The sequence below is a fragment of the Phyllopteryx taeniolatus genome, chromosome 5 (assembly GCF_024500385.1).
Source record: "Phyllopteryx taeniolatus isolate TA_2022b chromosome 5, UOR_Ptae_1.2, whole genome shotgun sequence".
Lineage (NCBI taxonomy): Eukaryota > Metazoa > Chordata > Actinopteri > Syngnathiformes > Syngnathidae > Phyllopteryx > Phyllopteryx taeniolatus.
Window position 1 is genome coordinate 33,510,339 of NC_084506.1, and position 12,172 is coordinate 33,522,510.

The 12,172-nt window shown below is 46.4% G+C and overlaps 1 protein-coding gene across 8 annotated transcripts in view; it reads left to right on the plus strand.

Moving 5' to 3' along the window:
- Window positions 1-2,001: 2,001 nt before the first annotated feature.
- The window catches only part of phf21ab (PHD finger protein 21Ab), a 46,554-nt gene continuing 36,383 nt past the window's right edge, over window positions 2,002-12,172 (plus strand). For 2 of the 8 annotated variants that reach the window (XM_061775197.1, XM_061775196.1), the window contains exons 1-2: window positions 2,574-3,489; window positions 4,292-4,331. In XM_061775197.1, coding sequence (XP_061631181.1) covers window positions 3,477-3,489; window positions 4,292-4,331 — 53 coding nt within the window. In that variant the 5' untranslated portion in view covers window positions 2,574-3,476. The other 6 variants (XM_061775191.1, XM_061775192.1, XM_061775195.1 and 3 more) reach the window with 5 other exon arrangements.

The following is a 12,172-nucleotide window of genomic DNA, read 5'->3' on the forward strand; positions in this document are numbered from 1 at the left end:
TTGTTGCGGCGTCAGTGGAGCCACCTGCGGCTATAGCGCAGTCCGATCTTTTGGTTGTTGTTGGTTTTGTTCAATGAAACCTGCCCTGTCCAGCTGCATGGCCTTGCAGAGTGGTGGAACTGTATGCCTTTGTGCTGGAACAGTTTTGCTGAGTTTGAAATACTCCCCCTGCTTATTTTTTTTAAATGTTTGAATGATTCTGATGTTTACTGAAAATGCGGCCGGACGGAAAAGTGTTTAAGGGGACTGACGGAGGCACAGAGTGGACAAGGGGACTAGGGATGAAACCACAGCAGAACAAGAGTGAGACAGTCGAGATATTTGAACACAAGTAACATTACAACAGTCAGTCATTTGTGCAACCCCAATTCCAATGAAATTGGAACGTTGTGTTAAACATAAATAAAAACAGAATACAATGATTTGCAAATCACGTTCAAGCTATAATTAATTGGAAACACTACAAAGACAAGATATTGTCTTGATGTTCAAACTGATCAACTTGATTGTTTTTAGCAAATAATCATGAACTTCGAATTGGATGGTTGCAACACGTTCCAAAAAAGCTGCGACAGGTTGAGAAAGTTGAGGAATGCTCGTCAAACACGTGTTTGGAACGTCCCACAGGTGAACAGGCCAATTGGGAACAGGCGGGTGCCGTGAGTGGGTAGAAAAGGAGCGTCCCTGAATTCGCGAGCAAAGATGGGGCGCACTTGTTCACCTCTTTGTGAACAAGTGCGTGAGAAAATAGTCCAACGGTTTAAAGACTGTTCCTCAATGTACAATCGCGAGCAATTGAGGGATTTCATCATCTACGGTCCATAATACCATTAAAAGGGTCAGAGAATCTGGAGAATGCAAGCGGCGAGGCCCAAAACCAACATTGTATGCCCGTGACCTTCCATCCCTCGGGCGGCACCGCATCATTATTCCCACTATTATTACGGTTTGCAGTTATGTTTTTGTACGTGTACAAGGCATCGGCATCATCGCACGTTCACAAGGTTATGTTCATTTGTCTGTCTCACTGCAACCTGTTATTGCTTCGCAATAGATCATACTTGTGATGATGAGGTTATGCGGTGGGACTCGTCCACGTTGCTGGAGCTCACATATGGCTTCACTTCCTGGAATGAACTGAAAACAGGTTAGAAACATCAACATTACCCTTGTCATATACACCGGAAGGCGCTATAGAAATCTAAGCTCGCATCGTTATTCGGGACTTTCTCCCGCAATTGGCTGGCGACCAGTCCGGGCTGTACATCGCCCGCTTCTCGCCCAAGTCAGCTGGAGCCTGGGACAGACTCAAGCTCACCCTGGAGGCGACCCTCATGAGGGAGGATAATAGGCGCTGTAGAAAATGGAAGGTAGGCTGTAGTGACCCCTGCTGGAACGTGGGAAGAATCACAAAGTGAGTGAAATCATAATAATAACTGCTGGAGTTGTGTAATGACTATAAAGTGACTGGCTCCAGGAATCTCGACAACTCCCCAAATGTTCACGTACCGGTGGCAATCCGCGTTCCGACGATTTCTTTCAGTTCGCAGGCGATCGCAGAGTCTACATCAATATCGTACAAATATGCACGTAATAAGCACATCCTCATCAATTTCGTATAAGTATGCACACAAGCACATCCTGTCATCAATATTGTACAAATATGCGCACAATAAGCACATCCTGTCATCGATATTGTCCAAATATGCACACAATAAGCGCCACCTGTCATCAATATTGTCCAATATGCACATAATAAGCCCATACTGTATCAATATTGTACAACCCCAATTCCAATGAAGCCATAAAATTCCAAGTTCATGATTATTTGCTAAAAACAATCGATGACCACCCAAAACTGTTTGGATGAAAAGAACACATTCCGGGGGCCACCGCCCCCTTCCGCCCAATTTACACGCCACTGCGGCTGAGAGCGAACGTGTGCGTGCGCGTGTGTTGCGTGCGCGCGCACGCGGAATTTCTCTCGGTAGAGTTTCACTGAGTTTACATCCGGGTCTTTTCCCTAGGCAATGGGAGTCGCAGCACCGCCGTTCCTTAGGCAAAGTGAAATAAATTCGCCACACCGACAAAAAAATCTAGTCCGCTTTAAGAAGACGTCCTTTAGCGGGCCGGCGCGGCCGATCGACTCCATCGGAAAAACTTTCGGGACGGGCGTCAGCGAAATCGTTGACCCGGCGGCGGCCCGACAAGCTTTGTGCAGACGGACAAGTAGTTTTGCTGGGCCTTCGTGTAGCTCCGCGGCGGAGGGATCTGTGTTGTGCGCAGGCTGAGCTGAATGAGATTGAACAAGAGTTCTTGTTTTGTAGCTTCAGTTTATCCCTTTTGAGACCAATTTGGCCAAACTACGTCCAAAATTGAGCAACTAAGTCAAGGTGCGTGGGAAGGAGCGAACGGTACTCTTTGCGGGCTCTTGTTCATCGTGGATGGGCTTCTTGGACGTCTCTATTTAATTCATCTGGAGGAGGACTGCTGCTGCTGCTGCTGCTGCTGCTGCTGCTGAGTAAGTGCACGTCGGGCTGCTTTTCATTCGCGAACTTTAATGTCGTCGTCCTCGCTCGCCCCGAATTGACGCGCGTCCCGTCGCCTTGTGCGGCGGCCTTCCTCCGAGCTCTTTCGGGGGCCTCGCTGCGCTCTTTGCCGGCTCTTTGCCGCTTCTTCTGGTTGTAATTGCTGCGGAGGAGGAGGAGGAGGACGACGACTAAGAAGAGGCCGACACAAGTTGGACAGCCAAAGGCGGCTCTTCGCCATCCCTGGCCAGCGCGAGTAGCCGTCCCTTGAGCTGCCCTTTGGCTGTCTTTGGGTCTTTGTGTTCTCGGGCGGGTGTCGGGGGGTGGTCCGTCCGGCCTCCCGCTGCGCTCTTCACCTTCGCCGCTTCTTCTTCATCTTTGCATGAACTTAGCCGCGTTAGCTCGCCAGGCTAACGGGGCGCTAGCGAGCGAGCTAACGTGATTATCCACTTGTTCTCCGACATTCAGCGCCTGCGAACTCGCTAGCGTCACTTCGGACCTTTTGGAGCGTGTTCGATTTCGAGCGCCCGTCGGAACCGACGCCGGACGTCGCGGCGGGCGGCCCGGGCCGGTTCGGGAGCCTCCAGCGGGCCGACGGCAATGAAGAAGACGTTTATGAAACATTTATTGAAGTGCTTGGAGAACAAAGTGAAACCTCCATTGAAAGCTTGTTTAACCGCGGCGGCATCTCGTCCACTACATTCCCAGAATTGACGTCCCAGCCCGGCTACAGTTCCTCCAGTTGACCTGAGTTGGGGGGCTAGTGCCCCTTGATGACAGGATGTGCATATTATGCTCATATGCGCTTACGTGCGTGCACTTAATGAGTGACGTGCAACTTTTTATGTCGAGTAAACTTCATCTTGTCGCTGAGGTCAAGGGAGCCTCAGCGAATCTCGCGGTGGCGTCGGCGCAGCTCGTCAGTTGAATAGAAACCAAATAAAAAGAATGAGAAGGAATGGTAAGGAAAGCCTTTACTGTTCCTGTATGGTGCAGAAACGAGGACGTTTGGGATTATAGGACTTCGGTACACAAATGATGCCTTTCCAAGGGTGATTTTTGAACAAGATGTGTGTTCATTTGATTGTACAACTGTATTGCAGGTGGCACGGTGACTTTCTGGTTAGTACATCTGCCTCACAGTTCTGAGGACCGGGGTTCAAATCCCGGCCCCGCCTGTGTGGAGTTTGCATGTTCTCCCCGTGCCCGCGGCGTGGCTTTTCTCCGGTTACTCCGCTTTCCTCCCACATCCCCAAAACATGCGTGGTAGGTTCATTGAAGACTCCAAATTGCCCGTAGGTGTGAATGTGAGTGCCAATGGTCGTTTGTTTATATGTGCCCTGCGATTGGCTGGCGTTCGGTTCAGGGTGTACCCCGTCTCTCGCCCGAAGGTAGATGGGATAGGCTCCGGCACGCCCGCGACCCGCGTGAGGAGAAGCGGCTCGGAAAATGGATGCATAGAAACTGTACTGCATCATACTGTTCATAATTAAAAGCGCTTCATGAAATTGGTGTGCATGACGAGATCTAGTCAAATGTCTCCAAACCAAACTGGAGCGCAGTATTTTTTTGGGGTATAATTCTTGAACTGAACTTTCATTCTCTTATCAATGAACTCATTGATTTGGCTTGTGGATCAAGCGATGGAGATATTGATCAGTGACTGATTGACTGGGCGAGTTAATGTCGGTCTTCGGTGCATGCTGGTGATTATTGATGATAATTCATGGTTTATTGATTCGTCGTATGCGTTTGTTGTGCAGGGCAGGGCAGAGGGGTGGAGTCCAGTCCCACAGCTGGGTGGTGAGTCTTCATTTCTTCCAGACGATTGCTAGCATGACACTCAATGAGTTCATACATTGTATTTACATCCAACATGTTGAAATTATCTAACCTTCCACACCAAGTGAAATAAGACTTTCACATTTTCATAAGAACACAATCAACACCAAATCATCTACAGTGGGTACGGAAAGTATTCAGACCTCCTTAAATGTTTCACTCTTTATCTTGCAACCATTTTCTAAAATCATTTGGTATTTTTTTCCCTCAATGTACACACAGCACGCCATATTGACAGAAAAAAAACAGAATTGTTGAAATGTCTGCAGATTTATTAAAAAAGAAAATGTCACACAGCCATAAGTATTCAGAGCGTTTGCTGTGACACTCATATATGGAACTCAGGTGCTGCCCATTTCTTCTGATCATCCTTGAGATGGTTCGACACCTTCATTGGAGTCCAGCTGTGTTTGATGACACTGATTGGACTTGCTTAGGAAAGCCACACACCTGTCTACAGAAGACCTTACAGCTCACAGTGCATGTCAGAGCAAATGAGAATCATGACGTCAAAGGAACTGCCTGAAGAGCCCAGAGACAGAACTGTGGCAAGGCACAGATCTGGCCAAGGTTACAACAAATTTCTGCTGCACTCAAGGTTCCTAAGATCACAGTGGTCTCCATAATAGCCGGCCGTCCGGCCAAACTGAGCAATCGGGGGAGAAGAGCCTTGGTGAGAGATGGAAAGAAGAACCCAAAGATGACTGTGGCTGAGCTCCAGAGGTGCAGCCGGGAAATGGGAGAAAGTTCTAGAAAGCCAACCATCACTGCAGACCTCCACCAGTCGGGGCTTGATGGCAGAGGGGCCCGACGGAAGGAAGCCTCTCCTCAGTGCGAGACGCATGGAGTTAGCTAAAAAACACCTGAAGGACTCCAAGATGGTGAGAAACAAGATTCTCTGGTCTGATGAAACCGAGAGAGAACTTTTTGGCCTTAATTCTAAGCGCCATGTGTGGAGAAAAGCAGGCACTGCTCATCGCCTGTCCAATACAGTCCCAACGGTGAAGCACGGTGGCGGCAGCATCATGCCGTGGGGGTGTTTTGCAGATGCGGGGACAGGACGACCGGTTGCAATCGAAGGACAGATGAATGCGGCCAAGTACAGGGATATCCTGGACGAAAACCTTCACCAGAGTTCTCAGGACCTCAGACTGGGACGAAGGTTCACCTTCCAACAAGACAATGACCCTAAGCACACAGCTAAAATAACAAAGGAGTGGCTTCAGAACAACTCCATGACTGTTCTTGAATGGCCCAGCCGGAGCCCTGACTTAAACCCAATGGAGCATCTTTGGAGAGACATGAAAATGGCTTTCCACCAACATTCACCATCCAACCTGACAGAACTGGAGAGGATCTGCAAGGAGGAATGGCAGAGAATCCCCAAATCCAGGTGTTAAAAAACCTGTTGCATCATTCTCAAAAAGAGTGCTTCTACTAAATACTGAGCCATGGCTCTGAATACTTATGGCTGTGTGATATTTGAGTTTTTCTTTTTTAATAAAGCTGCAATAATGTCAACAATTCAGTTTTTTTTCTGTCAATATGGGTGCTGTGTGTACATTTAATGAGGAAAAAACTTTAGCAAATGGCTGCAATATAACAAAGAGTGAAAAATTGAAGGGGGTCTGAATACTTTCCGTACCCACTGTGTATAGATACACATACTGTGTCAAGAGATTACAAGTGACTGTTCAATAGGAAGGAGTTAAAACAGTTTACCTTTATTATTAAAATGGAAGCGTTAAGTATAGACCAGTTATGTAGGAATATCATAATCTCTCTGTCGTCGCGTGGAAACCTCACATCTCCATCAGCATCACTTTTCAGGAATAAAAACAAAAACGGGATGTTTGTTAAGAGCTGGTCCACAAGGATTTTTTCAAATCCTTAAAAGATTTTTGATATGCTACAGACCTGACACACAAAGATATAGAAAACTCCGGCATTTAACAGTTTGAGACATATTGTATGTGGTGTGCTCTAAAAATGTCAATACAGAACACCACACGCATAAAGATTTGGTTCCAATGCTGATCGAGAAAAGTTGTCCAAGGCAGAAATCTCACATGATCACAAATGATCGAACAAAACAGAGGAAGAAGAAACACTTACAGTGTATGGATGCACTGTTCGTCTTATTTTAATCATGATGGTGATTTTGGCTGCCACAATAGAATGAGCCTGATCGTCTGCGATTATTTTTCTATTTCAAATGCGGGCACTTCTGCTTATGAAAAGTGCTTCATTTGCAGCAGTGCCTGCAACCTCGTCTGCCAGCCAGCGCTTCCCGCATGGTTAAGGCCTCATTAAAGGTCAGGTGACAAAGATGTTATGGGGTCAGTTAAAATTCACATTTGCATTGTTTATATATGTACTACGTGCACATAACTTCCAGCAAGTTTTCTACCATAGTTTAGGTAAAAATTAGCTTTTTATGATGCGTACCGAGCCCTCCCCGAGCATACCTGAAGCTCAAGACACCGGGGTGCGGTTACTCTATCCACCACAAGGGCTACCAGAAGTGACGTTACATTTGACAAACGCAGCGAGCTACAAACTATACGCAGTGGCGAGCTACGTGTTGGAATATGAGGAGGAGGAGGAGGCTTTCGACGGACAGGAGCACCCGACTGAACTCGGCATCGTCAAAGCGTAGGTTTGAGCCGATCGGGAGGTCGGAACAGTGACGACGACGACGACGACGAGCAGCCAAGCATCAGCCGTATAACAAAAAGAGAGTGGCCACTGGCTCGATGTGACTATGTCAAAAGCAAATCTTTTTATACAGTCATGGCTTGAAATAATGGCACCCCAGGGGTGTCTATCTTTGAGCATGACTATACGTATTATATATTCATATATCTTTTAGTGACAGGGCACCAGCTTTTACATGGTATGCATTATTCCTATATATTGTGTGCCCCTCGCTCGAGTAGCTTTATAACACGCCGCACAGAAAGTCTTTGCCTTGTCATCTAGGCAAAAGTACAGATGACAGTACTGAAAAGTACTGCGTGGGTCTTTTTTCCCCCCGCAACTCCCCAGTGCATAGTAACCATAATAGAGTCATGGGTATATACAAGGAAATCCTCACCTTTTGTCTGCGCTGCTTCGCCGTGGTACCGTGGCAGTCGCGAGATTTGGTTCTGTTGAGGTTGAGGTCCCGATGGCCGTAGGAAAAATAGTTGGCACCCCGGCTGATTTCAGCCTCTACCTGTGTATCCGATGCTTTCTGCTAAGTGTTACTCAAAACACGCCGGTTCGAAGTGATCAGCACAGAATTTGGATTGCTTGAATTTGTTTCTTCCCCTGTCGATTGACTTTCCCTATCCACTGGTCACGTATTCCTTTTTCACTTGGAAAGCCCAAAAAAACTATTGTCACTGCCTGAACCATTTGTACAGCCAAATGCCACACAATAAACCATTGTGACATTGTTAAATCATACGGCAAGAAATATACAGGGACAACAGAACAACGGGAAAAACAGCATGGAACAATAGCACACAACGCCGACGTCACAGCGCCGGATAGAGCCGAAGACCGGAAGCTGAGACAAGACGAGTGTAGTGCAGCTTTTCGTGAAGAGGTGAGGCAGGCTCTCTGTGGACGGCAGGAGCTTCCAGAAGACTGGACCACTGCAGCCAAGGTGATAAGAGAGGCAGGCAGGAGTGTACTTGGTGTATCTTCTGGCAGGAAAGGAGAGAAGGAGACTTTGTGGTGGAACCTCAAAGTACAGAAAATCATACAAGGAAATAGGTTAGCTAAGAAGAAGTGGGACACTGAGAGGACTGAGCAGAGGAGAGGAATACATTGAGATGCGACATAGGGCAAAGGGAGAGGTGGCAAAGGCCAAACAAGAGGCATATGATGACATGTATGCCAGGTTGGACATTAAAGAAGGAGAAAAGGATCTATACAGGCGGGACAGACAGAGGGATAGAGATGGAAAGGATGTGCAGCAGGTTAGGGTGATTAAGGATAGAGATGGAACTATGTTGACTGGTACCAGTAGTGTGCTAGATAGATGGAAAGAATACGTCCAGTCGGGGTCTTGAACCTAGGTCCCCCACGGTGGCAGGCGATGATCTTGAGAAGTTGATGAATGAGGAAAATGAGAGAGAAGGGAGAGTAGAAGAGGCAAGTGTGGTGGACCAGGAAGTAGCAATGATTAGTAAGGGGGAAGTTAGAAAGGCATTAAAGAGGATGAAAAATGGAAAGGCAGTGGGTCCTGATGACATTCCTGTGGAGGTATGGAAGCATCTAGCAGAGGTGGCTGTAGAGTTTTTGACCAGCGTGTTCAATAGAATTCTAGCGGGTGAGGAGATGCCTGAGGAATGGAGGAAAATTGTGCTGGTGCCCATTTTTAGAACAAGGGTGATGTGCAGAGCTGTGGGAACTATAGAGGAGTAAAGTTAATGAGCCACACAATTGGCTATTGATATTGGACCATGATGTTTGCAGATGACATTGTGATCTGCAGTGAAAGCAGATCACAAAGCAAAAAAATTGAAATAAGCTCATCAGAGGGACAGCCAAGGTTAGATGTTTTGGAGACAAAGTTAGAGAGGGCAGACTTCGATGGTTTGGTCACGTCCAGAGGAGAGAGAGTGAGTATATTGGTAGAAGGATGATGAGATGGAGCTGCCAGGCAAGAGAGCGAGAAGAAGACCAAAGAGAAGGTTGATGGATGTCGTGAGGGAAGACATGAGGGCAGTTGGTGTTGGAGAGGAGGATGCAGGAGATAGGCTTACGTGGAAAAGGATGATACGCTGCGGCGACCCCTAAAGGGACAAGCCCAAAGGAAAAGAAGATGATTTCCCACAAGGCACAGCAAAAAGTAGAGGCCAACCAAGGGTCACTCACAGAGTCATGATATACCATAATGCGTTGCGTCTTCACAGAAGGAGAAGAACGTTGGGACTTGATTCGTCACAGACGGAGGGAGTGAATTTTTCATAGAAATGTAACTTTTCAACAAAGGGGGAAAAAAAGAGGGCACGTATTTGTTTACAAAATCTTGTTTGAAAAATGTGACATCATTAACAGAGCGCTGTTGAGTATCTAACAGCTGTTCTGAATGAGATCACTCTAGGTCCAGAGTCGGTGCTTCTGAATAAATTCAACACTTTGGTGTATCATGAATGTCAGTGAAGACCAGGACACGTTGTGACAGGGCCATCACAACGTGGCTTACGGTGGCTGTCGCCTGACACCACTTAAAAAGGCTTCATGTTGGACCCTGCATGCTGACAACAACAATGGATCACGGCAATTGTCTTTGAAAATAAAGAACAAAAAGAGGTTTCAATGTATGGCGTCATCACCGGGTGCTTGGGAGATCGAACAGGCAACATAATGTTATGTAACCTAGCCACCTAATATGCTATCACTAACATTTGTACACTTGGGGACAGCACTATTAGCCCCCGCCCATGAAAATGTCATTTTTATAAATGTTTCCCAAGTGCTGTTAAAGAGAGCAATGCATTTTTAACGCACCTTTTCCAACCATCCTACTTTTGAATGCTTCCAATATTTTTATTTGCACACAGGAAGTTGGTTATTTCACAAAAAACAAAAATGACCAGAATAAAACAATGATTAGCCTCCTTAAAACTCCCACCAGTTTGAGAGACAGCAAGTGTTGGAAGCCATATGCTCTGATTAATCAAACCTAATTGAAGTCACCAGTGAACACTAGAAGTCTATAAGAGGGACCTGTAGAGCAGTGGAGAAGATTCCAGTCACAAAGAAGACAATCACAAGAGCCCTGCACAGGAATGGACTGCGAGGGTGCAGACCAAGAAAAGTTCCACTTCTGCAAAAAAGACACCTTCGAGCCAGACCGAAGTATGCAAAGGACAACCTAGACAAAGACAATGCATACTGGAAGCGTGTCCTTTAGTCAGATGAAACAAAACCAGAGCTCTTTGGGCATCAAGACACTGCATACGTTTGGAGAAAGAAGGGAGAGGCATAGAACCCAACGAACACGGTCCCCACAGTGAAACGTGGTGGGAGTATTATGCTGTGGGGATGCTTCAGTGCATTTTGAACTGGGAATCTTGTCAAGTTGGAAGGAATCCTGAAGAAAGAAGGATGTTGAAGATCTTGGAGGAAAACCTCAAGCAGTCAGCAGCAAAACTGGGTATGGGTCGCTGCTTTGAGAGAATCCCATCGTGAATCTTTGGGGAGGATGGAAGACCCTTAAATCTAGGGGAGCTTCAGAGGTTTTCCAAAGAAGAATGGGCTGAGATTGCTCAGGAGATGTGTGTGAGACTTGTGGAAAACTATCACAAAAGATTGCAGGCTGTTATCCAGCAAGAAGGACACACAATTGCCTACTAGCATCAGCCGGGCTAATAATTTTCACCCTGGTAGTTTTTGGTTTTGCTTCAATAATTTTGTTTGTGTGTGCAAAGTGAAATAATGGAAAAACCGAAATAAAAGTGGTATGCTTGGAAAAGCTGTGTAGGAAAAAAAAATCTTTGCTTTCTTTAACAGTATTTGGAAGATACTTTTACAAACATTTTCATGGGGGGGCTATTAATTCTGTCCTCAAGTGTACGTAAATATGCCAGCGTTCTGTCGAATCATGCGCTAAAGCTTCGGTAAACATTGTGCGTGTGAATATAAATGTTGACAGCGGCGAGCAACGGACGCACAATACGCAATCCTCTCGGTCGATGTCGAGGTGCGTTGTCGGACAGTTGTTATTGATGTGTCACATTACACGGAAGATATCCCAAAAGTCATACATGCTTGGCTTTTCATTTTGGTGTCGTAGGGCCAAATCGTTGGTCGTGAATTATGTCACACTACCAAAAGTTTTGTCGTGCCTGACAAACTGTCGGGCCCGATCCGGAAAATCTGCCGCAATAGAAAAATCAGGCTTATAACCGGGCTAAAATTCAGTCGTCTGAGCATTCGTGGCAGTGTGGTGTGCTACATGCATGGAGCTGCGCACTTCAATTAAGATATCAAAAGTAGACAAAAATTGCAATATAACTAACTCGTTTTATATACCTGTGAGTATTGTTATATTACCCGTCTCTGCGTTTGTGAGTACTCGTTATTTGAAGGTAAATCCTTTCCGTGATCTCATGCTATTTTTACCTCGTCTGTCAATGGTTTTCCATTAAGCTGCCGATCTTTCGAAAATGAAGTGTCTTGTATTGAACTATAAAATGTGTGTAATTCTTTCTGTTGTGTGTTTAGTTTTCCAGTAAATTCCAGTTGAACTAAACCGCTTCAAGCACGCTCAGAGAGGGCAGAAGAAGATGCTTGCAACTGCAATTAACATAGGGGTGTTCGGGGTGCTTTTACAACGCAGGAACTTGCGCCGCGGCACATTAATCGTTTTCCTTCGCTTATAATGTTTTTATGATTGTGAGAAGCCAAAATCAGAATCAAGATTAAATTTAGATGAATTGTTGAACCCCTGAACCGTCGGCGCGGTAACCACGGTTAGCACATCTTCCTCACAGTTCTGGGGGCCGGGGTTCAAATCCCGGGCCCGCCTGTGTGGAGTTTGCATGTTCTCCCGGTGCCTGGGTGGATTTTCTCCGGGCACTCCGGTTTCCTCCCACATCCCAAAAACATGCGTGGTAGGTTGATTGAAGACTCTAAATTGCCCGTAGGTGTGAATGTGAGTGCCAATGGTTGTTTCTAAGTGCCCTGCAATTGGCTGGCGACCGGTTCAGGGTGTACCCCGCCTCCCGCCCGAAGATAGCTGGGATCGGCTGCGGCAGTCCGCGACCCTAGTGAGGATAAGCGGTAAAGAAAATGGACGGATG